Below are 26,208 nucleotides of genomic sequence, written 5' to 3'. Positions count from 1 at the left end.
ATGCTCAAACTCGTGCTATCTGCATAATGCATTATGATAGTCCATCTGTTCAGAGACAGCTATCATCTGTTTTATCAATGCTGCCTAGGTTGGTGACATACTTGTGTGTCACTGAAAAACGCATGCTCCTCTGCCCTGCTAACGGCATCCTGTACGGTGCAGTAAAGTGAATCATAGTTCTACTAAATAAAGTTGTATTTAATACAGAATAATCCTGCTTTGGGTTTTGTTTGTCTGTTTGTTTGCTTAGTTGGTTGGTTGGTTGATTGGTTTTGTTTTTTTTCCCCGAGACAGAGTTTCTCTGAATAACTGCCCTGGTTGTGTGGGAACTCGCTCTGTAGACTAGGCTGACCTCAAACTCACAGAGATCCGACTGCCTCTGTCTCCCAAGTGCTGGGATCAAAGGCATCTGCCACCACCGCCTGGCCCTGGTTTGATTTTTAACTTTTTTAAACTCTTAAAATTTACTTGTGTGGAACCTTTAATCCCAGCACTTGGGAGGCAGAGGCAGGAAGATCTCTGTGAGTTTGAGGCCAGCCTGGTCTACAAGAGCTAGCTCCAGGACAGGCTCCAAAGCTACAGAGAAACCCTGTCTTGAAAAATTAAAAATAATTTATTTCTGTGTATGCATGAACATACCTATCATGTTGTGTGTGGAAGTAAGAAGGCAATTATGATATTTGATTTTCTCCCTCTACCATGTGCTTTCCAGGGATCAAACATAGGTTTTCAGTCTTGGGAATAGGTCCCCTTATCTGCTAAGCCATCTCAATAGCCCTAGATTTTAATTTTTGAAAGAAGTACCTACCATGCATATCTCTAGTTCTCAGTAGCCTCCACTAGTTACCAAATTGGACAGTAGAGTTGGAGAAAAATATTTTTGTTGTTGTTGTTATTTATCTAATTTGTTTTGTTTTTATATCCCAATCAAAATTTTCCCTCTTCCCAGTTCCTCCCTCCACCTCTCCTCCCCCCACAATGTCCACTCCCCCACTGTTTCTCTTCAGATACAGGCAGGCCTCCTATGGATATAAGACAGCCGTGGTATATCAAGTTGCAGCGAGACTAGGCATCTCTTCTATTAAGGCTGGATAAGGCAATCAATCTGATAGGAGGAATGGGTCTCAAAGCAGGCAACAGAGTCAGAGACAGCCCCTGCTCACTGTTAGGAGTCCCATAAGAAGACCAAGCTGCACAACTGTAACATATGCAGGGGGCCTTGGCCAGTCCCATGCAGGTTCCCTGGTTGTCGGTTCAGTCTCTGTGAGCCCCAGTGAGCCCAGGCTAGTTGGTTCTGTGAGTTCTATTATGGTGCTCTTGAGACCACTGGTCCTACAATCCTTCCTCCCCCTCCTCCATAGGATTCCCTGAGATCTGCCCAATGCTTGGCTATGGGTCTCAGCATCTGTGCCCATCGGTTGCTGGATGATGCGCCTCCGCGATGATATTTGGGCTAGGCACCAATCTATGAGTATAGCAGAATTTCATTAGGAATTATTTCACTGACTTTATTTAATTTTTTTTTCCCATTCGTGTATGTTAGCCAGAGAAGGCAGCCAGCCGCTTGGTTCAGTAGAGGATGATTTCCCAGGCCAACCTTCTGTACGTTGCTGCATTGCAACGTTTTGCCACCATTTCTGTCTGGACCACAAGACCACTAAGTTCCAAGAGGCAAGGAAAAGGAGACATACTAATGGCCAGCGCTTTTCAACTCTGACTTAGTGCTGCATCCTGCTCACCATAGTCCTGGAAACCTGACTGGGGGGAGGGGGAGACTGAAGAATGAATAGATGGGTACAGAAAAGCTGGATTCAGCTGGCCATGATGGCTCTGCTGGAGCACCGCCAGCCACCCCAACACCCCAGAATTTCGGCATGCTTATACTGTGCAGCAGAGAGGGGAGAGGTTAGCGAGTCTCTAGGCCACCAGTCTCTGGTTGCCCTCATCTGGCAGGAAGAAGCAGCAATTGCTAGGGTTTGGACACACTGGTTAATAAATCATAGATACTCGTACCTGCACAGACTGCCACCGTTCACACGTGGACTGGAGAAAGGCTTTGCCATACCTCTGGACCTCGCCAGGGAAAGCTTCACTACCCCTCTGGGTCTGAGGCACCTTGGTCCTTGACATGGCCATGCCCACGTCAGACAATACACATACAAGACTCCATCTGAACTTTCTACATTCAATAAAATCTTCCTCGGCTCCCAACAGCCTAGAAACAGCTTAGAGCCACTGGTCATACCAGGGTGATGAGGTGCTCCAGGGCACTACAGAGGGGTGTCCCGGGATATTTTTAACATTTGAGGAGACTGAGGGCTTGCTCTGGGGATCCCATTTCTCTACCTCTTGCAATGTTGGGGTTACACATGGGCCAACACGCTTACCTGGCTTTTAAGTAGGTTCTGGGGCTCCAAGTTCTCACACTTGCTCTAAGCACAGTTTACCCCCTGAGCGTCTCCCCAGCTCATAAAGCCCTTATGCGACAGTCTGGTGTCTATTGTCCTTGTTTGACCAGCCCTATATGGAACCATCTCTCGTTGCTACTACTCCCTCTCAAGCAGGCGCTCCTCCCTCCTCGCCATCCAAGTCTCCCTCTGCTGTCAGGACGTCTACTACTCTATAGTGCAGTCTTCCTTGCCTTGCTGGCGTCTACAGCTCCCACTAGGACCCGAAGCCACACAGTGGCTCCACTCCGGATATGCCCTCCACATCAGCTGTCTCATGCACGACCTAATATCAGCTGCCTATACCCAGGTCCTTCATTCTCCTGTGGATACTCTTCTCATCCTCCTTGGGACCACACATCTCCTGCTGGGACACCCCAAGGGTGACACTCTGCATAGGCTGCCTGAATTCTTTAAACTCGGCTGTTTTTGTATATGGCACTCTCCTTGTACTACTGTCTCTGAGTCCTCACACTAGGCCACCCTCTTGTTCAAATGCCATCCTCACTCTGCTTTGACTCTGGCAATCTTCATGACGCCACGCTCCCCAACTGCAACCCTGCTTAGACGCTGAGAGCCGCACTGACCCAAGAAGACCTCTGCATTTTGTTCAATCACTTGGCTTAGGATTCCAGGTTTCTTCACTAAGCCACAGTTCACTCCCAGCCCATTCCACTCTACTCTTTGACTCCGTATGCCAGGCAGCTGACCTCCATCAATAAGTTCAGTCTGCTTTGGCACATGGGGCTTCTCTACTCCAACCCCCAAAGGCAGGCACCTCTTGTCCCAACTGTTGTCTTTAGGACCAAATGGCTTGATAAGAGAAGATGCAGCCAGGTGTGGTAGCGTACGCCTTTATTCCCAGCACTTGGGCGGCAGAGGTGGGCAGGTATCTGAGTTTGAGGCCAGTCTTGTCTACAGAGTTCTAGGATATCCAGGGCTGTACAGAGAAGCTCTGTCTCAAAACTTCAGAGTGAGAGAGACAAAAGCAGGGAATTCCAGTTTTTAATTTTATTTGTCAACCAATTTTTTCCAGAATGTTCAGGATTCAAAAAGCACCAGTGTACAATATAAGGTTTGTCTCTTGCCCGGTCTAACACTTCTCGGTTCCAGTTGTTCTGAATGACAGATTCCTTCCTTGGTATGGTAAGTGGCATTAGCCTCACTACACAGCACACCAGCGTAGGCTGGCACCGAGACCTCCAGATAGCAGCAGTGTGTTCGGTTTTGTTTTCCTTCTAGTTTCATAAGTATCGAGTATTATATGCAATTGGGGTAGAAATCTTACACCATCAAATTCATCAATTTCTGCATGCAGTTAGGTCACTTTAAGCTTTTGGACACTGCTCCAGTTAGCTTGAACGTTGATCTTGACAACTGCTTCAATCAAACTGGCCTGTGGACAGGTCTGTGGAAGCCTCTTTATTACTCATTGATGTAGTAGGCTAAGCCCACTGTGGGAGGTACCATCTCCTAGGCTAAGCCCACTGTGGGAGGTACCATCTCCTAGGCTAAGCCCACTGTGGGAGGTACCATCTCCTAGGCTAAGCCCACTGTGGGAGGTACCATCTCCTAGGCAGTGGATGGTGGACTGTACAGGAAAGTTAGCTGAGCACCAGCCTGCATGCGCAAGCTAGCAAGTGGCCCTGGCTGTGAGTTCCCTGGTTAGAAACAAAGCTAACGGAATACAAAGCAGGCCTACTTACAGCTTCCTCCCCTAATTTCTCTCACTGACAGGCAGTAACCAGAAAGAGTAAGCCAAGTAAACATTTTCCTCACCTAAATTGCTTTTGTTGCAGCAACAGAAAATTAGAACAGACACCAAAGCCATTATTTCTTACAATCACCTAGGAGGAGATGAACTAGGCAGAAACATGCCTTCTTGTTGTTTGTCAGGAGATTTTCATTCTCTATCATAGATTTTTAAAAAAAATCACACAGGTATTTTATTAGATAGGTCAAATTCCTTGCAGTTATTTCTTACATAAGGCAGTGTACATTTGTACCAAATGATTAAAAGCAACCTAACCCTCCAGTGATGATGCTTATGTCATTTTTTCTTCATGCTTTCACTATTGCCTTCCCCAAATTTTCCCCTTTCAACATTCCCATGAACGTCGCTGGCATCGTCTCAAATCCTTCGTGGATGTATTCGTGGTACTGGATTTTACCCTGCATCAAAACAACAATCATGGGTTTATTTCATTTTCCAAATGATGTCGTCTTCCCATCCTAGCAACAACTTTATCAAGTATACAAGAAGAATCTTGGAATTCTGAGATGACGGCCCTCTTATCTGTGGACAACAAGATCTATGGACAGGGTACACACAACACAATCACAGCGCACTCTCAGGGTAAATGGTAACAAACAAGCAACAATAAAGCGATTCCTGTGTACCCTGCACAGAAAAGTTTAACAATGTGATGATCTCAGAAGAGAGAGAAAAAGAAAGGTACACCCTCAACAGATGCCGTTTATCTCATATCTAGTAGCCCAATGATGGGAAACACCACACCTCAAGTAAGACTGGAGGAGGTGGGGCTTGTTCAGAAACATAAATACCATGGAAATTACACTTCGTTCTCCCTTCTAACCAAGGTTCACCCTGCGTGTTACCAGTTACTTAGAAGAGAGACAGTGTAAAGACATAATTAAAACACAATGAGGTCATATGAGCATGTCATGAGCAAGCAGAACTGGTGTCCCTTTTGAAACTAAGGCAGACACACCCAGAGAAGACCGTAAGATGATATAGGAAGAAAAACCTCTGAAGAAGCAAGAACCCGCTGGTACTTTGCTCTCAGGTGAGCAGCCTCTAGAATGAATTTCTGTTGCCTGAGCCACCCATCCTGTGGTGCTTTGTGACGGCAGCCCTAGAAACTAACGCAAATACTAGTGAAATTTTAATAACACACTTATTCCATTACAGCCTTCACCCTCAACCCCCAAACAAAAATTTAAAGAATTTATTTTCCTTTGTAAGATGAGGAAAGAATGTTTATAACTGAAAACACTGATCCAACAGACAAGAAGAAACAAAAAGGGGAAGAACTGGGGGCTGGAGAGATGGCTCAGCGGTTAAGAGCACTTGACTGCTCTTCCAGAGGTCCTGAGTTCAATTCCCAGCCACCACATGGTCGCTGCCCACAACCATCTGTAGTGGGATCAGATTCCTTCTTCTGACATGCGTGAAGACAGAGCACTCAGATATATAAAACACACGACTAATAAATCTTAAGACGGGGGGATTGAAGGACTGAGGGTTGTGAGTTGCAGAAGTCTGTGGGAGCGGGTGGGCAGTGGGAGTGGCTGGGTCCCCTTACCTCTGAGACCCAATTCATCAGCTCTATCAGAGCCTTCTGGCGGACATCTCCCTGCCAGCGGGTAACGAGGAACCCCTCCATGCGGAGTTGCTGATAAATCACAGCTTCTGGGGGTGGGCCTGGAAAAGGAGGATTCACTCATAGTCACAGGGTCCCGGGACATGTCCACAGTGAGACACACTGTCTCGGCTCTCCAAGCACCGCACCCCCTCCCCATTCTGTTTCCTCCGCTCCTTCCTGATCCACAGGGCCAGCACTAACCAAGCAGTGGGGAGAAGAATGGCCCCAGAGACATCCGCATGCCAAGCCCCAGAGCCCATGAGTATATACGCTCCACAGGGAAACAGAGAGCAGGAAGAGAGAAGTCACACTGGCTGCCTGGGAGCCAGCAGCGGAGGCATGGTGCAGGGTTGGAGTTACACACTCTCCGAGAGTCAGTGGAAGTGGGCTTATAGAATGGCAAGGTCAGGAGAACAGAAGCAAGGCATCTTTGGTGTCTTGGACGACTGGTGCAACTTAAGGCTAAAGTCTCCACTCACTACTTGGAAGAAAGAAATGGAGCCTTGTCTTGAACCAATAGAAATTGGCACATGATGCGGGACATATATAAGTGCTGGGATGTGCCTCAGAACAAATGCATTAAGTTATAAGGCTGCCCATGCTCAGACCGTCCCGCAGCATGGAGCTTATTCAACAGGCCCACGGCAACCTTATTTCCCTTAGAGTTAAAGGTCCAGCCTGGGCTAGGGAGATTTGGCTCAGTCAGTAAAATGATTGCCATTCGACACGAGAATAAGAGTTCAGATCCCTGGCACCCATGTAAAAGCTAGGCACAGCAATGCGAATTTATAACACCAAGTAGAAGGATCCCTTGAAGTCATCGGCCAGCCATCTAGATGAATTGATGGGTTCCAGCTTCAGTGAGAGACAATAGTCTCAAAAGGTCAAAATGGAGAGCAACTGGGAAGTAAGGTTGACCTCTGACCTCCATACATACATACCCACACGTATGTGCACACACCACCCACATAGAACTTTCAATTCCTCATCTTGGAAGAGACTGAAATACTGTTGCTAAGCTCAGTTCCCCAACAGGAACATTGGTTTCTTTCGGGTGCAACAAAGCAAATATGGTTGTAAGTTGGTAGAAATACTGACTTGTCTCTGAGCTATACTGACACTGGAATGTGCTAGAATTCCTGGCCTCAGAAGCAAGGCAGAATCCCATCTGATTAAAATAGACAACTCTACTGCCATCTCTAAGACCTATTTGAGTAGCAGAAATTCAAAAGACTAATTGCAAAAAAAAAAAAAAACAACTAGGTCAGAAATATTTGATTGCACCTATTTAGACTGTGGTTAAGAAAATATATCCTGGAGCTGTCTTTGGTTGGCGGACAGATGCTTTCCCAAGATTCCATCTTAGCATCAATTGCAAAAGAAGATGTGTGGGAGGGGGGTGTCCCTATCAATGAGATTGCCAAGCAAATCTGGAGTTTCCTGGCTGGAGAAGGTAGTGTTTTGATTTTCCATAACTCATGAGGGAATCTGCAATCAGTCCATCTTCAGCCCCACTGTTCTAAGCTCCCCCGGCTCTAGGCAGTTCTGCTGGCAATCAGTGCTATGGGATTTTATTCACAAATCAAGCCCAGGATTGAAGAAGTAAGCAGTTGTTCTATGGTCACCGATATCCTGATTAGAGACCCAAAGATTCCTTTTTCTTCTTCTTCTTCTTCTTCTTCTTCCTTGGGAGCCTCAACTAAATCTATCATCCCGATAACAGAGAGAAGACCCGATGTGAGGAGTCGAAGCACTGGGCTCTGTCTTGTGTCAGCCATTCATCTTGTAACAGAGGCTTACACAGGATCACACAACACAGAAGCAAAGAGCATAGGGCTCTCACCTCACACTGCTTTTGGACCCCTGGGAGTATAAAGGAGAGGGAGGGAGGGATTTCAGTATAGAAAAGTGAGGAAGAGAGAGATGGAGAGCACAAGAGAAATAAAAGAGGCCAATCAAAGAGCGTGTGTGCCCGGAGGGCGGGAGCAGCCAGGCCTTTTTCTCTTTAAGGGGAAATTGCCAGACCCCATCAAGCACAGATGTCTTGCTGCTCTAGAAGGCAAGGCCCACCCACACCTGTGAAGACATGACAACTATCCCCGCCTCATCCCCGTGTCTGTGAATCTGTCCAGTCCTCCTACATGCAGGAGCACAATACCTTGTGAACGTGGACCGGTGAGGTTGTACTGAGAGATGGCCCCACAGATGGCAATTCTCCCAAACCTCTTCATCTGGGCTATAACTGTGTTTGAAAACTCTCCGCCTACCTAAACAGACGGCCAGAAAACAAACAAAAAACATAACACGTTAAATAATGGTAAAAATCCACTAAGGAGAATCAACAAAATTGATTAAATCAATACAGCAGTTGTAGTGATTGTGGCTGAAATACATATCAGAAAGGAACATTTCTAAGAGGTAGAGGTAAAAGGATCAGAAAATTGAGGTTATTCCCAGCTACATAACGAGGGCAAGTTACTTAAGACTTCAGTTTAGTATAACAATCCAAACCTCATTTCTCCTTTGTAAAATAAAGTAAATAAACTACAAAGAAGGGGGATTAGGATTAAAGATTATAATCCACACGAGAAATGTTCACGTGTAGACATTTTGCCTAGGAGCCATAATTCAATGTTCCTGGTTACTTTACAGAACACAGCTACTGCAATAATGAAATTTAACTGCAATGAAGAGACGCGTACTCATATATAAAGAACTGATCATCTTGTTGAGAGCTAGGCCAAAGTTCTATACACATGTCCCCAAACATGATACATGGATGTCCATGAGTATGTCATTTGTCACAAGGAAATGTAAATCAAAATCATACTGAAATCACTTCAACCAAAGTAAGATGGATATGAGAAAACCAGTCACAAGTCAGGCAGTGGTGGCGCATGCCTTTAATTCCAACCCTCAGGAAGCAGAGGCAGGCGGATCTCTGTGAGTTTGAGGTCAGCCTGGTCTACAGGTTGAGTTCCAGGACAGGCTCCAAAGCTACACAGAGAAACCCTATCATGGCAAAAAGAAAGAAAGAAAGAAAGAAAGAAAGAAAGAAAGAAAGAAAGAAAGAAAGAAAGAAAGAAAGAAAGAAAAAGAAAGAGGAGAGGAGAGGAGGAGGAGGAGGAGGAGGAGGAGGAGGAGAAGGAGAAGGAGAAGGAGAAGAAGAAGAAGAAGAAGAAGAAGAAGAAGAAGAAGAAGAAGAAGAAGAAGAAGAAGAAGAAGAAGAAGAAGAAAGCCAGTCATTACAGGTAACATTAAAGCTATGGAAAAATTCTAGCCCTTTGAGACTACTGGTAGGAATGTATGACAGTGTAGTTATTTTGCAGAAATACATTGGCAATTCCACAAAATGTAAACATGAAGTTTCCATATGACCTAGCAATTCTACTCACAGATGAATATCCAAGAGAAATGAAAATGAATTCAAACAAAAATTTGTGTGTGAATGTTCACAGTAGCATTACACAGTGAAAAATCAGACACCTGTCAACTGATAAACAGGTGCAAACTGTAGTATATCCATACAATGAAATATCATTCACTCATTAGAAACAAACCAAGTATGAATATCTACTATAACACGGATGATCTGGAACCGTTTTTGCTAAGTGAAAGAAGCCAGTCACCAAAAGAACACATTTTTGAGGAGAGAAGACGTAACTGAGGATTAATGTTTCTTTGGGGAGTGATAAATATTCAACAACTGAATTTAGTTTATTTTAGTTTGATACTAAAAATGGTTAAGATCTGAACTTTCTTTCATTTACAGTGCAGGGACTGGATGCAGGGCTGTGTACATGGCAGGCAACAAGCCCTATTGTTGAGTTACATCCTTAGGCTAAAATTTTACAGTGGGTTTATTTGTTTGTTTATTTATTTATTTATTCAGTGCTCGATATGGGGCCATGGTAACATTAGAAAGCCCAGGCTTGCCTTGAGCCTGCTATCCTCCTTTATCAGCCTCATGAGTGTTGGCATTATAGGCATAGCTACTATATCTGGCTATGCAGTTTAAATGAATGAATTCCATGGTCTGTATACCTTAACAAATCTTTCCCCATAAAGAGTGTACTTGATTCATATATTCTAGATGGAAACTTTAGAAAGATGCTCCTTTATGTAATACATTATTGGTAAATCAGGTAAGCTCAGATTGTACTTACATTGTCAAAATAGCAATCGTAACCATCAGGAGAAGCCGTTCTCAATGCTTCTTCCAAAGACTTTACTGTCTTGTAGTTAAAGGCAACATCGAATCCGAGCTTCTTAAGATAGTTAACCTTTTCATCAGACCCTGCAGCACCAACAACTTTGCAGCCCTAAATGAGGGACAATGCAGACTATTAATGAAGCAGGGCCCAATTCCACATTCCCAGTCTTACACAATCATGTTGTTACTCAAGAGCACACCTTGCGCGGGTCAACTTTTCCACACTATGACAAAAACAGCTGAGGAAACAATGTAAAGGAGGAAAGAGACAATTGGCTCACAGTTTTGACTCCATGTTTCTGGGGTGTATGATATGTTTATCACAGCAGAAGGGCATGACATTAGAAAAGCCACGCAACTATGGCAGCCAGCAGAAAGAGACAGAGACAGATAAGAAGAATCTAAAACAACCTTCAAAGACAATTCCAGTGACCTACTTCTCCCAGATAAGCTCTCCTCGTTTGTCTCATCTACCAACAATGCCATCAAACCATCCGATAAGCCTATCCGTAGGCTGATCCATTGATGAGGTCAGAACTTTCCAAATCCAATCACTTCTGAAGTGGGAACCAGCCTTCAACCTATGGGAACACAATTCCCATCCAAACCACAGCACACACCAAATACAAGGAATTCCACAGGAAGTCAACAGACCCTGCGGGTGAAACTGGTCCCCAGCCTGGAACTCAACTACAGCTAGCCTGACCACTCAGTAGATCTATTTGGTTTGCAGTTCATTTCAACCTGCTGCTTTAAGAACCTGGTCACTTGACCTCCTGGTCTCTTCACTCTGGGGCATCTCTTTTCCTCCAATGACATAAATCTTATCTCGGTGTGGTGTTTCATCTTTGTTGTCGCTGTGTTAATTGTGTGTGTGTGTCTGTGTATGCACACATGTGCATGTGCAGGTGCGTAGAAAGGTCAGAAGACAGCATCAGATCCTCTCCATCTAGATAAACAGGTGATTGGGAGCCACTATGCAGGTGCTGAGAGCTGAACTTGGACCCTCTGGAAGGGCAGCAGTGCTCAGAACTACTGAGCCATCTCTCCAGCACAGTGCAATGCTTCATTGGAACATCATTTCCCCTTTTTCTCAGCTAGTTTTAAAATTTTATATTTATTACTAACCATGTGCATGCACTTATGATATGTAGGTATGGGTACATGCATGTAACAGCACATATGTAGAGGTCAGAAGACAATTTTGGAGAGCTGGTTCTCCCCTTTTCCTTGCACCTTTATATCAGAGGCTTAACTCGGGTCATCAGGTAGGTACAGCAAGCCCCTTTACCCATGGAGTCATCTCTATAGGACTATAGAGATGACTATATATTTTTAATAAATATTTTTAATATTTTTAATAAAACCGTATTTTTAATAAAACATTTGCAATTTGAATATTGAAAATACTTCTAATTTAATATTGTAAATATAGCCTATGCTACATATAGCTAGACCTTCTGAGTTCAGAAAAAGAGAAAAACAAAGCCTACCAATCAAACTCACGTGGAACGATACAGGCAAAATTCTCCTTAAATCCTATCAGCTCAGTGGTAGAGTCTGTGCTTAACATGTCCTAGACCCTGGTTCAGTTACCAGCCTTGCCCCAAAGCCATCAGTTCCAAAGGTTTTAATCTATAGTGTGCCAATATTTCTTGAATTTCTAGAATGCCAAAACAACATTGGAAGATAAATGTAACTCGCTGGTTGTAAGGTTAAATAACAAAAGCTGAGACAGTGTTTATGAGATTCAGCTTCTTTCCCCATGCATGGACTTACTCATCTAAGTGTTTCCTACAGCCTCAGTTGTGTCCAAGAGCCTGTTAGTAACAGAGGCCAGCCCTTGGCTATCGGGTACAGCTCTACATTCAACTCTATTCCACTGACCTTGCCCTATAAGAACACGTCCTAAGTCCTCTACAGAAGCCTTTGACAAAGCTACATCACTCTGCTAGATCACCTGAGAACATCCCCAATATGAGACAAATTCTAACCAGGTCTGAGCTGCCTGCTATCCTGTACACTCGTCGTCAGACTGGATCCCTTGAGCAGAGAGCTGCCCAAATCAGAGTCTACACTCTGCTTCCATTTCTGTTCCAGGAGCTCGTTCCCAAACAATGGCCCCACCACCTATACTGATTGCTCGCTTCTTCCTGATGCAACAGCCTTTGCAATAGAGCCATGTGGGTAATGACTCCTGGCTGGGGTGACCTCAAGTCCCTCTTTGTATTTCTGGAGTCGTGAAGGAAGGCAATTAAACTGAGCAAGAGAAAACACAGTAAAATCAAAACATATGTATGTAATAAAATATATTATATATATAATGTATATATATACACACACACACAAAAATATGTTTGTGTGTGTGTGTGTGTGTGTGTGTGTGTGTGTGTGTGTGTGTGTATGTGTGTATACTCAGTAAACCAGATGGGTTCATGCCTGACTTGATATCTGCTGTGTTATCAGTTAACACTGGTCAGCTCATCTTTATTGTTCTCGTTTCCTCATCGTCCCCTTTCTCAGCCTCTGTCTTCTAAACAAGTCCCAGCAAGTTGATCGTATACCCCCTTGAGTGCAGAAAGTCCTCTGTATTCACGGCTGCATTCCCAGCATGCCAGCATGCGCAGTGGGTCTTGCAGAGGTGTGGCTAAAGGAAGACACTTACCTTGAGCTTGGCTATCTGCCCCACTACTGAACCCACTGCTCCTGCTGCTGCGTTGACCATCACTGTCTCTCCACCCTTCACGCCACAGATGTCAAGCAGGCCAAAGTAGGCAGTGAGGCTACGGGAACACATACGGATGTGGGAATAGATTCAGACTCTTTCATCTCTTTCCCCTCCATACTTTCCCCCTCAGACAGTGGTGGTGCACGCCACTCAGCACTCAGGAGACCCCCCCCAAAACAAAAATTAAAACTTTTTGTATCCTTAAACCACATATCTCTCAAACCCCATCATTATATTCTCAACATCTATTGGTTCAACTTTCTAAATCCCAGTCTGGAGATGAGCTGTGTCTTCCCCAAGCCTCTTGTGATTAAGGTTTGGCTTCCAGTACGCCAGTGTTCAGAGACGGGGTTTGACAAAGTGATTAAATCATGAGAGCACTGATGTAAGCAATGCATTAATCCCTTGATGGATTCAAAATATGATGGCATTGTTAGGAGCTGGGACCTAGTCAGAGGAAGCGGGTCACTGAGGACAATGCCCTAGAAAGATACATCGCATTTCTGGCTCCTTGTTTTTCTTCTCTTCCTGGGTGCCATCAGATAGACAATTCTGCCCCATCATTCCCCTTACACCATGATAACTGACCTTGTCCCAGGCTTAAAACAAATGTGTTAATGAACTGAAACCATGATCTGGGAGAAAACTTTCCTCCATTTAAATTGTTGCTCTTGGGTATTTCTCACATAAATAGAAGCTGACACAAGATGAAGATGAGAACATGTGGAATTTGTTTGACTTACTTTATTTAATGTCCTCTGGTTTTGTCTATGTTATCATAAAAGCCAAGGTTTCTTTCTTTCTAAAGATTATATTGTATTCTTTTATGTATAACATTCTCTGCATTCATTTACTTAACAGATTCTTCTCTGTTTGAGCTCCTTCCTTTTTCATTCCTAACAGTTTTTCTCCAATCAGCCCTTGTGCCTTAAGTGTCTCCTTGCTGGTTAAGTTGTAACATTAGACATTCTGATGAACAAAACATGCCATGACAACACTTACCCTGGCATGCCAACTGTCCCCAAAGCCAAAGACAGTGGTAACTTGTCTGGCCACTCTGCAGGCAGTTTTCTCAGTCCATTGCCATCAGAAATGGAATGTGATGTCCAGCCTAATAAAGCCACCACAACAGTTCCCATGGGAAAGGCTGGGTTTTTGCTTTCCACAACTCTGGAAGATAAAAAGACAGTAAGAAACGTGATATCTTTTCCCATTCATGGGGTCAGGATGCTTTGTAGGGAATGTTCAGCAGAGGGCATTGAGCTAAGTCATCCATGACTGACTCTGAGGAATCTCTCCTTAGTTCTTAGTCATGTGGGAGCATCAAAGAAAATTCTCAACTGGTCCCATACCAATCTCTTTCTCTGCCCATTTCTCTCCTTTCTTAGCAAGGGTCCTCTGTCCCCTGGATCCAGGAGCCTCTCTCCTCCATCCTCTACACATCAGCCTCCCCCCTCCCTTGGGGACCCTTTCTGTCATTGTTAGCATTTTCTTCTCTGTCGTCCTTTCTCTCAGCAGTAAGAAGGCACAATTCGGCCATTTTATAATCTCATCTTTCCCCCCCCATCTTCCCCATTTTATACTCAAATTTCCTCATTCTCCATCCACCTGATAAACCAGAACAATATGCTTTCCCCCTTCACCAGCCCACTGAGTTCATAACCTTCTGATTGTGAAACATAGTGGCTACTCTGTTTTAACATCTCTGAATTATTTATTTGTTATTCATGTGTATGAAGGAGGAGGAGACAGGTACCACGGCATGTGTATCGAGGTCAGAGGTCAACTGTCCACTATGGGTTCTAGGGACGGGACTCAGGCCAACAGTCTTCTCTTCTTTAATACCTGACTCCACCTCTTTACTCCGCCCTTGCGGGTCCCAAGACACTGACCTCTGACCTCTGGCCTTTGGCCTTTCCTTCCTAAACTGCCTCTTTTCTTTTCTGCCTCATCTACTGATTCTTGCAGCTCCTCTTACCCAAACCTTACTTCTTGAATGCACCCCCCCCAAGTTACAGCTAAATATCACATTTATTTTAGAAAGTTTAAATAAAATGAAAATATCAGACTGAAAACTTAGCTCAGTCATATAGTACTTGCCTGGTATGCACGCAGGCCTGGGCTGAATCACAAGCACCACAATTTTTTAAAGCAAAATTTAAAAAAATGCTTAAAAAAACAAACAAAAATATCAGCTATAATCCTACAACATAAAGATATATATATATTATACTTACATAACTGAAGTAAAGTTTTGCAACCTAATTCTCTCTCAACTTTAGATTAGTTTTATATAATTTATATTTTTTGTGTTCCTGCCATGATCCTTCTCACCTCAGGCCCAGGACCAACAGAGGCAAGGGCTACACACTGAATCCTATGAAACGATGAACCAAAACGAGCCATTCCTCCCTTTCAGTCACTTCGCTAAGGTATTCGGCACAGCTACAGCATCCTTCCGACCCTCTCAGTCAAGAAGGAGGCGGGCCTTCCCAAACTGTTTCCTAGAGAACCACAGAGGCTGGAGAAGGAGCTGCAGGAGCAGTGAACACAGACCCCGCAGGAGCTGGAGGACATTTATCTGAACGGCAAGGCAGACGTAAATACTTACCTGGCCACTTGCTCACCCATCATCTTCTCACCCTCCTTCAGTCTTTTCGATGCAATTCTAAAAAAAAAAAAAAAAAAGGAAAAAAACAGAATTCATTCAGAATTCATTCTTAGTGTGTGAGACTATCTGATATCTTGAGTATCAAGCTAAATGGCAAAATTGGGTCAAAACAACATCCAATATACCAGGGCAGTGCAACCAGGTGAGATGTAACATGAGGTGGCTCTGCCTTGAACCCCAAAATATGCATTCTTTGAATGATGTGAGAGTCTTACCATTCTGCTCAGTTGGAGGTGAGCTTCTGTCAATCATACTCAAAATACAGCACGGGCCCTGCTGGTATCTGCTACCCCAACACTAAGCACCCCCAAAAGAATGCTAATTACCATTTTGTTTTATTTACCAGGGTCTCCCTATGACTGGTCTTAAAATTGCAGTCTTCCTGCATCAGCTTCTCAAGGTATGAGCCACCATGCCCGGTTGCTAGTTAACATCTTTAAATGGTATCTTTCCACAGAGAGTTGAATCTTTGCCAATCAGCTGTATTACTTATTTAGGTTAAAAGAAATCACTGAAGTGCCATGGAAGAGCATTTGTTCCCTCTCTGCCCTCCAGTGCTTTTGAAGTTATAAGTCTGAGTCAACTATGAATCACAAAACACAAAATACTGGGGAAGAGAAGGCAGCAAGACCTGATTTTCGTCTTAGCAGCTTCTGCTCCACTGTTGCCCATAGGGAATGGGCAAATGGAGGCCAGCTCCTGCACCTCTCCCCGTCTCTCCTGGAAGCAGCTCCACTGAGCAATGGAAGGGAAAACTGCGCAGAGCCAACCTTGGGCTACAGAAGATGAGACCCTGGAATCTCACCATTGTTACAGTATAGGGAGAACGAGGAAAGCCTGCTGTTTTGATCATGGGCTATCCTAAAAGACGAGCTGCAGTTCTTCAAACATGAAAACTGAGGAGGGAGAGAGTACCTCATGTAAGGATCCACAGAGAGGAACAGGGCTTCCAGCAGGACCTCTACAAAAAAAAAAAAAACAAAAAAAAAAAAAAACAACATTGAGATGCAGTTAGTGACGCAAGCCAGGATGGCTGCAATATCCTGGCATTCTGAATAAACAAGCTTAGTCTTTCTGCTTAGGGACCCCCGCTCATCCGTGCTATTAGTGATTAATTTTACCATGCTGGGGATTGATTTTAAAACCTTTTAAAACGTAAGGAAAACTCTCTTATGGTGAGTTTCACCTCCAGCTCCCCACCTGTGCTTCCCACTGGAGAGAAGAAAGGCTTTCATGTTTGACCCAGCCCAGCTGATGATGATGAAGATGACGATGATGATGATGATACTGCTACCTGTACTATTTTAGGGGGATCAATTCATGTGACATTTTCAATTATTGTCCCATCCTACTTAAGGTCAAGTTAAATAACTTAACAGGGTCACTTTTGCAGCCGCCATGGTACGGTGGTCATGTAACACCTTTGCTTCCTACTGTTGTGATAAAGACCATGACCAAATCTGCCCCAATCACAGGCTAATACAAAGGGACACAGGGGCAGGAGCTCCAGGGAGGCACCTGAAGGGAGGAATTGAAGCAGAGGCCATGAAGGAACTCGGCTTCCTGGCTCACTCTCATCTGCTTTCTTAATACAATCTAGGACCACCAAGGGTGGCAGAGCCCACACTGGGCTGATCCCGCCTATGTAAATCATTGACCAGGAAAATGTCTATGGACTTGCCTGCCCACAATTCCATAGAGACATTTTTCTCACTTAAGGTCCTTCTTCTCAGATAACTTTAGCTTGTGCCAATTTGACAAAACTAACCAGAATGTGTAACATTTTACTAACTTCTTTGATCGATACAAAAGAAGACACATTTTGCTAAAGTGACCTCCTCTGTATATTTTCTGGAACTTTGTATCCAAGTTTTGCCCACTGCAACTTAACCTCAGTGAGTGACCCTGTCATGGCAAGGGACTGCACCCGGATCTCAGGAGCTAATTCACTGCAGCACCCTAGAGACACAGCTCACGGGCTGGGCTCTGGGTAGAACTGCTGAGACCTGCTCGCCTCTCTGTCATCATCAGGCTCACCAGGACAAAGGAGACAGCCTTCTTTGTCAAAGTCATGAAGGGTAAGGCACCCAGACATGAGTTTCATCAAAGATACTGGGGAGGGCGACCCATGATGACATTCAAGCTGCATAGGAAAGAAACCCTAAAAAGGTAGTGGTGGGTTGCAAAACAGACATAAATGCCTCCCAATACTGTGTGCTTCCGATCAAGAAATCTGGTTCGGTGGGTTGAGTGTGAAACCCAGTGGTTACCTAAAATCATGAAGAGGAGGAGAAGAGGTGGCAGCAAAAAAAAGAAAAAAGAAAGAAAGAAAGAAAACGAAAAAAGAGAAAGAAAGAAATTTGCCAGCCTTTGAATCTGGGCAACTTGTTTTGATCCATGGGATTTTAAGAAAAGTAATACAAGTAGAAACTTGAAAAATTCTTGAACACTGGAGCTCACCAACCCACAAGACCACTACAAGGAAAGAACCCAATCTGGCTGTTCAGAAAAAAAAAGGGGGGGGGGCTGCAGCCTGACCCCAGTAGAAAGCATTCTTTTATTAGGCAGATGAATGAGACTTATCCTAAAGTAACTAACCATTTAGCCCAGGTGAGACCCACAAAGAAGCACCCAGCTTAAACTAGCCTAAGCTATGAATACTCAGAACTTTTGTAAACTAATAAGAAAAATTGTCTGAAGTCAAACTTGGGGATGGATTCTCCATTAGGCAGCGGCAGAAGCTAACGGTTACAGCCTCTGCGACTTACCTCCATTATTTAAGGGTGGGAGCTCAGTTGTCTTCAGCTCGAAGTTATTGTCAGTGGGGAAGCCTTCAAAGTGCTTCTTCAGGGTCCAGCTCTTGGCTCGCACCATCGTGATGTACCTAGAACACGGTAAACGCGTGGTCAACAATCATCTCATAGCCCTGAGGCCAGCAAGCACAACCCTATTACCATATAATCACATCCATTTACAGCTTTCTGGGATTATACTAAGCACTTCCTATGTTTGATCTCATTTTATTCCCATGGCTTTTTTGTAAGAGTCATTGTTACCAATCACTTCAGGTGCGCAGATGCGGAAACAGGCTAACAAGGCAAAAAGAAAAATATAAACTGACAAATTCATGCTGGAGTTTCTCTAGGACATTAGACAACTAGCGGACCTGCAAAGTCCAGCAATTTCTCGCCTCTCCTGCTGTGACTCTTCAGGAAAAACCTGAAATACAGGAACCAAAGTCACGTCTTTTTTTTTTCTACAGAAGCAAGGACCTCATAGCCACTGGGGGGCGCCGCTGCTCCATCTCATTGTCTCTGGTTTCCGCTCCAAAAAGGAAACTGACTTAAACTTGCTTCCAGGTAAAACCAACATTTAATCTAAGCTGCACTGTGCTTTAAAGGGAGGGTTCGGGGCACAGAACTACACATCATCACGTGGGACCTCAGTGAATTCTCCAGATAAGCACTCAGGACTGACCAGTTTGTTCACTACGTTCCTCTCTCCCTAGGAAACAGCCCGACTGGAGGACGGTGAGCAGGGAAATCCAAAGCCCAACTCTTCCCATCTACTTGTCTCTGGGTTCGACAAGGGATTCCCGTAGCCCAGGCTGGCCTGAGAGAGCTCGCAACCCGATCCGGCCGTGAACCCTCATAAGGTGCTGATGACGAGCCTCTGCGAGAACAAGTGCTCCTAACTGCTGAGTCATCCTCTTTCCAATCACTCCCACCCCTCCCCCAACTGACAGCTCACTGCTTACATTGAGAGGACACAGTGTAAGCGATGGAGAGTGTTTAACAAGCCCGTCATCTTCTTTACCTAACACTTTGTGATGAAACACTTGAAATCTGCTTGGTTTTGAACTAATCATTGTTACCAAGAGTCACTCTATCTGACTCGGTGCCCTTTGACCAATACTTCAACCCTTCTCGGTCTCTGATAACTATCGTTCTACTCCACATTTCCGAGTTCAATTTGTTGTTTTTCTGAGACAGGGCATGGCTGTGTAGCCCAGGCTGGCTTGAACTCCCTAGGTAACAGAGGCTGTTTTGGAACCCTTCATTCTCTTGCTTCCACAAGCTGGGACAGCCGGCACGCTCCACCACACTCAGCTTGAGTCTGGTTTATTGTTATCGTTATTTTGTGTGTGCATGACCCCGGGGGGGGGCGCGTGCGTGTCACCGAGGGCTTGTAGAGGTCGGAAGACCGCCTTCAGGAGTGGGTTCGAGTCTTCCATCCTTGGGTTCCAGACACCGAACTCAGGTTGTAAGACTTGCGGGGCAAGCACCTTCACCCGCAGAGCCATCTTACGGGAGGATTTCCATTTTGTTTTGTTTTTAAAACTCTTCATATTTCCATCTCTCTTCGAAGCAGTAGCACCTCTTCCTTCTGAACTTGCCACAAGTCTAGAAGGACCCCTTTGAAAAGGGTCCTGGTACAGTGCCTTGGTGCGTGACCTGGCCTGCTCGGCTGGCTACCTACCTCGCATGCGCGAATCCCCACCCCTATCTTTCTCATTTGCTTCAGTTTAGCAATCCTGCAAACTCCTAGCTCAAATCTTCCTGGGTGCAGGCGTTTCCGCCGCATGCACGAATGCGCGTACAGTCGGACTGCAGGCCGACTTTGCCGTTTCCCTAATTCAGGTCTCAGTCTCTCCTAGAAGCTGCAGGGACCGCGAGGCGATTCTGGACTCCCTAACTTCCTGAGCGCAAAACCCAGGGTCACTAAGCACCGGTCTATGGACGTCCGGGTCGGGGAGACCTCCCGCGCTCACTTGCTCAACGAGGATATAGATGCTCAGCGGGAAGAAAGAACCGGTCGGGCGAGGGAAGAGGAAAAGAAGAGGGATCAAAAATATTAATGTGTCTACTTACAGAAGCTCGCAGAAACTCCTTTCCTGGGAGGCCGCTCTGAATGCTCAGTTTAGCGCCCAACAGTTGACTTTTGCTGGACGGTCGGAGGGGGCGGGGCTTCTCCAGGGAGGAGCAGCTTCGGCCAAGAGCTAGGGTCACAGCACGGCAGGGGAGGAACTTAAGGAGGGGTTTGTGTGAGTAGGTGTCTACCTGTGTTCTAAATAATAAAAATATTTTTTCCTGAAGAACTCAATTTACGTTCACAAGATCAGAATCAAAGAAATCAATAAATTACCCAGTTACTTCAGGCAATATCCTGCCACCTCGGGCCAACTAATTGCTGCTGCTGTCACTATTTCCCGTCTCTGGGAGAGGCAGGTGCTAGGTTCTTTGAAGCCTTAACAGAGAAGGTGAGCAGTCATGGCATCTAAAACTGTTTTGTAAAGAATAAGTTAAGATGGAGTTATGGCAGCGACGAGATACAGTCGGCACTACGCGCTGCCAGCAGCGGGAGGAGTTCCCAGCTTGGGAACCTCAGTAAGGTAAAGTCCCTTCCTTGACTAGAAGGCAGAAGGCTCGGAGGAATCAGTGGAGAAAGTCAGGTAGCTTACCTGCTTTAGATTTAAGTGGGACATTTAGAAAACTATGCCCTTGGGTGATTTTACAATCCCTAAACCACATTGCTCAGAGAATGTAATTTACACCTAAACTTAAAAGTGGGGGGAGGAGGGCGTGAGATTGCAAGCTGGCTTACTTTATCCTAAAGACAGTCCTTTGTAAATGAAATTTTAAGGAGGCTTCCTGAGGAACATTGTTCAGGTCTAGGGCAGAGGGGAGTGCTCAGATCATTCTTTTGTAAAACTCAGTCACATTCTCTACAATCTTGTTGGAGATGGTTTAGAACACCCATCATCTCCATAGGCAATCCTGACATTTTATGTTGAGGTTTCTGATCCCCAGGATGTTTGAGTGAGCAGCTTCTTTCCATTCTCCTGTCCCTCTTAGTTCCCATCTTTGGGTCTTAGGTTAGTACAGTGAGGGCTAGCTCTCAGTAAGTCGTTTGACCTCTTTCCTGGCAAGCCACACTAAATCACCAAACCTTAATCTAATCTCCAGAAACCGTGTGATAGAGATAAAGAGGACAGAGATGTTTTAACTTTGTAATCTCCTCTATTGCCCACCTCTTGGATTAACCGTGTGATAGAGATAAAGAGGACAGAGATGTTTTAACTTTGTAATCTCCTCTATTGCCCACCTCTTGGATTAACCGTGTGATAGAGACAAAGAGGACAGAGATGTTTTAACTTTGTAATCTCCTCTATTGCCCACCTCTTGGATTAACCGTGTGATAGAGATAAAGAGGACAGAGATGTTTTAACTTTGTAATCTCCTCTATTGCCCACCTCTTGGATTAACCGTGTGATAGAGACAAAGAGGACAGAGATGTTTTAACTTTGTAATCTCCTCTATTGCCCACCTCTTGGATTAACCGTGTGATAGAGATAAAGAGGACAGAGATGTTTTAACTTTGTAATCTCCTCTATTGCCCACCTCTTGGATTAACCGTGTGATAGAGACAAAGAGGACAGAGATGTTTTAACTTTGTAATCTCCTCTCTTGCCCACCTCTTGGATTAACCGTGTGATAGAGACAAAGAGGACAGAGATGTTTTAACTTTGTAATCTCCTCTATTGCCCACCTCTTGGATTAACCGTGTGATAGAGACAAAGAGGACAGAGATGTTTTAACTTTGTAATCTCCTCTATTGCCCACCTCTTGGATTAACCGTGTGATAGAGATAAAGAGGACAGAGATGTTTTAACTTTGTAATCTCCTCTATTGCCCACCTCTTGGATTAACCGTGTGATAGAGATAAAGAGGACAGAGATGTTTTAACTTTGTAATCTCCTCTATTGCCCACCTCTTGGATTAACCGTGTGATAGAGACAAAGAGGACAGAGATGTTTTAACTTTGTAATCTCCTCTATTGCCCACCTCTTGGATTAACCGTGTGATAGAGACAAAGAGGACAGAGATGTTTTAACTTTGTAATCTCCTCTATTGCCCACCTCTTGGATTAACCGTGTGATAGAGACAAAGAGGACAGAGATGTTTTAACTTTGTAATCTCCTCTATTGCCCACCTCTTGGATTAACAAATGTTTGTTGCTATTTACTTTTCTCTCCTTTTCTGCAATGATTCATAAATACACAAAAACGATTTTCTTCTTCTTCTTGTCCTTTTTCTTCCTCTCTCTCTTGTTTTTCTTTTTTTATCCTTTATATATTTTTATTTTTTTAATTAATTTATTTATTTATTAAAGATTTCTGCCTCCTCCCCGCCACCGCCTCTTATTTCCCTCCCCCTCCCCCGATCAAGTCCCCCTCCCTCATCAGCTCGAAGAGCAATCAGGGTTCCCTGACGTGTGGGAAGTCCAAGGACCACCCACCTCCATCCAGGTCTAGTAAGGTGAGCATCCAAACTGCCTAGGCTCTCCCAAAGCCAGTACGTGCAGTAGGATCAAAAACCCATTGGCATTGTTCTTGAGTTCTCAGAAAAGCTATTTACAGCAAGCCGACAGCTAACATTAAATTAAACGGAGAAAAACTCAAAGCCATCCCACTAAAATCAGGAACACGACAAGGATGTCCACTCTCTCCATACCTCTTCAATATAGTGCTTGAAGTTCTAGTAATAGCAATAAGACAACATAAGGGGATCAAGGGGATTCGTATTGGAAAGGAAGAAGTTAAGCTTTCGTTATTTGCAGATGATATGATAGTATACATAAGCGACCCCAAAAACTCTACCAAAGAACTCTTTTGTTTTTCGAAACAGGGTTTCTCCGTAACATTTTGGTTCCTGTCCTGGAACTAGCTCTTGTAGACCAGGCTGGCCTCGAACTCACAGAGATCCACCTGCCTCTGCCTCCCGAGTGCTGGGATTAAAGGTGTGCACCACCACCGCCCGGCTTTTTTTTTTTTTTTTTTTTTTTAGAGACAGGATTTCTCTGTGTGACAGCCCTAGTTGTCCTGGAACTAGTTCTTGCAGACCAGGCTGACCTTGAACTCACAGAGGTCCGCCTGCCTCTCCTCCTCCAGTGCTGGGATAAAAGGCATGACGTCACCGCTCGGCTGGATTTTCCTCTTTTTAATTAAATTAGACTCACTCTGTTTCTTTGTTTACTTATTTGTTCCTTCCGGCTGAGGACTGAGCCCCAGACCTCACTCGTGTTAAACTTGCTCTCTGCCTCCGAGCTGGGCCCCCAGCCTCAGGGTCTTTATAAAGGTGATAATCTGTGCCTTTTTCTGATGTAACATCACAGTCATCTTCCAAATAGACCGATTCAGACGTAGTTTAATATTTTTTGGCAATAGTCCATAATTACTCAGTGTTGGGGTTGTTTCTACTGGAGTTCTGCTCCATGCCTATCTACAGTGCTATAACCATACTCTTTTATCTGTAATACAGTAATATACCCTTTTATAAAGAACTACATTATATTCTTTTTTTCATACCAGCAGTATTTATTGTTATTCATAAGTGATCAAAAGACAAACAAGGCTCATTATTATATCACTTGGTGACAAAGTGAAAGAGACAGATATGTATTTATATTAAAAATACACACACATGCACCCTCTCAAGTGTCTGCCACACGGTGCTATGCAAGTGAGGTGTCAGGCTATACAGTTCTGATATACACAACACATTAAGAATCAAGCGTAAAAACCATACTTAAAGTTGCAAAAATAAAGTTTCCTTTTCTTCAAGCATTTTGATCTGGGCTCAAGCAAAGCAAACAATGAGCAGCGATGATTTTCACAGGATCCTACACGCGCTGAAACTATCAATATACAAAGGTCCACAAACAAAACAAAAACGGAGCTACAGGAATGGATAATGCGTTTCGTCCAGAGTCTAACAGTCTGTTTCATCCCAGCTCTCGGACATTAAGAATCATAATTTATATTTCTTGAAGAGGAAGGTGAACCAGAACGAAACGATCAACTCAAAGTCATGACTGCAAACAAGGCATGGCTGCCCTCAGTCTCTCCAACGTTCTCCTAGAGCAACAGCACCATTTACCTGAAGGATCATGAGTCACAATTAAGGAGTACTCATACAAAACTATTTCCTTTATTCTTGAAAAGTGCCACATACTAGACTTTTCATTTAAAAAATACCCAGCACATAAACTAGTGAAAGACAGTCTGTCTCCATCTTTTGTCGACCAGGAAAGGCCAGGGCGAGTCTTTGATTCCAATTCGAAATGGCGTCCGCTGGCCAATGCCCAAAGTCTCCAATTTGGAGCAGTGGAGCTGAGCATTTTTGGGGCGTTGTGCTCCTATGACGGGGCTGTCAGTAATAGGTCTTAAGTGATTGCTCGGGAGGTTGAAGGCATCTGCAATCGCACGTACCATTTCGTAGTTGGTCATCTGCTCATTGCCAGAACAGTGAAAGGTTCCCTAAATGGATGGAACCAGCATCCTCTTCTCTGCCAGCTGCCGGGACACACTGGCTACATCCTTCAGGTGTGTGGGGAACCTCTGCTGCCAGTGGTCCAGGTTGGCTGACTTGTTGCTGAACTGTACCTTGTCGAACCTAACAGTCACAGCGCTTTCTTCCAGCTTCTCATCTTCCCCATACAGAACAGGAATTCTCAAAACAGCAGCCCCGAAATTTTTCTCCAGGACTGCTTTTTCTCCATCTAATTTTGTTTGGCATAGAGACGATTCAAGGGATTTGGTCTATCTTCTTCTGTGTAAGGGGGATTTGTGCCATCAAACAATCTGAGCTAATGTAGATGAGAACTGCTCCAAGAGCAGCTGAAAATCACGAATGAGGTGATGAACTGCTTCAGAATCCAACAGGTTCACCTGTTCAAATTTTGGTCTTGCTCTTCGAAAGCCACAGTCAACAGTGTGCCAGTTGCTGTGTTGAAATTCTTCATAAACTACTCTGCCAAGAAGCCCTGTGGCGCTTGTAAGTAGAACCCGCCCGGTAGGGATGTTTACTTCCTCCTCCACCTGCCGGGAGCTCCGGGGAACGAAATGGGCAGAGAGCTCTTTCTCCCCGCCCACCATGCCATCTGCCTTTGCACCGTTGCTCTCCTCCCCCTTAGGAACTACATTCTATTCTAATGCCTTTATCTCTCCATAGGCTAATTTCAAAATTGGCATTTATTTATTTTTATTATATATGCTTTAACCTACCTGAAAGTATGTATAACACATGCGTGCCTAGTACCCGCAAGCGGTCAGAGGAGCGTGTTTGAATCTCCTGGAGCTGGAGTCGGGTGAGCTACCATGTGGGGTGCTGGGAACTAAACCCAGGTTCCCTGGAAGAGCGGCTAGTGGTCCTAACCACTGAACCATTCATCTCTCAAGCACCTTAAGAATAGACTTTTGATATAACGCTTGGATAGAGTGACAATGTTGTAGTCAACCACTTCGACCTTAAGAAATAACACTTTCCTAAGGTTAACCCTTTGAGGTTGCCGCACTGCCTTCCAAAAAATGTCATGGCAATCTGTATTCCTTGGCGCGTCTGAGAGTTGCTGTCAAAACTAAAGCGCACACCAGGCTCAGTGGTGGTGTTTCACCTTCTGTCAGTCCCAGCAGTGAAACCGGCTCACGCCTTGGATCATCCAACCAATTGTTATGTTTCCTCCCCTGCCTGCCAGACTTTCAGCTACCAAAGCTCAAAGTGGAAGACTCCGAACCCCGCAGGAAGGCTGCGTGAACCAGAGCTCAGGTCAGCTGTGCTTCCTAGCAAGAGTGCTCTGTTGACCTCCGAACCTTTCAAAAGTGAGAATGTGGGTGTAATGGAGAGAGTGTGTGGCAGCTGCCTAGGGCTGCCACAACAAACCCCATGGGTTAGAGGATTTCAGAAGCAAAAGTTTCGATTCAC

General features: G+C 44.6%; 1 protein-coding gene and 1 pseudogene across 1 annotated transcript; both read right to left on the bottom strand.

Annotated features, from left to right (window-relative positions):
- Nucleotides 1-4,367: 4,367 nt before the first annotated feature.
- Ptgr1 (prostaglandin reductase 1) lies at nt 4,368-20,414 on the bottom strand. The gene is made up of 10 exons (XM_075967122.1): nt 20,317-20,414; nt 18,214-18,329; nt 16,361-16,406; nt 15,386-15,442; nt 13,777-13,944; nt 12,712-12,829; nt 10,000-10,155; nt 7,992-8,100; nt 5,774-5,892; nt 4,368-4,619 (listed from the first exon to the last, which is right to left on the bottom strand). Exons 2-10 carry the CDS (start codon nt 18,317-18,319, stop codon nt 4,509-4,511), a joined length of 990 nt encoding a protein of 329 aa, XP_075823237.1. The 5' UTR covers nt 18,320-18,329; nt 20,317-20,414; the 3' UTR covers nt 4,368-4,508.
- A 3,506-nt stretch (nt 20,415-23,920) lies between these two features.
- On the bottom strand, nt 23,921-25,382 carry LOC142847334 (methionine adenosyltransferase 2 subunit beta pseudogene; annotated as a pseudogene).
- Nucleotides 25,383-26,208: the final 826 nt, after the last annotated feature.

The sequence above is a fragment of the Microtus pennsylvanicus genome, chromosome 3 (genome assembly GCF_037038515.1).
Source record: "Microtus pennsylvanicus isolate mMicPen1 chromosome 3, mMicPen1.hap1, whole genome shotgun sequence".
Taxonomy (NCBI): domain Eukaryota; kingdom Metazoa; phylum Chordata; class Mammalia; order Rodentia; family Cricetidae; genus Microtus; species Microtus pennsylvanicus.
This window is presented reverse-complemented; position numbering and strand designations above follow the sequence as displayed.

What these genes read in the sequence shown, in the direction of transcription:
- Ptgr1 (XM_075967122.1), bottom strand. Translation starts at nt 18,319, where the DNA reads ATGGTGCGAGCCAAGAGCTGGACCCTGAAGAAGCACTTTGAAGGCTTC. An exon ending in CCCACCCTTAAATAATGGAG is followed by an intron (nt 16,407 to 18,213) that starts GTAAGTCGCAGA and finishes TTTTTTTTGTAG; the next exon opens with AGGTCCTGCTGGAAGCCCTG. An exon ending in ACGATTGCTATTTTGACAAT is followed by an intron (nt 8,101 to 9,999) that starts GTAAGTACAATC and finishes CCGTCTGTTTAG; the next exon opens with GTAGGCGGAGAGTTTTCAAA.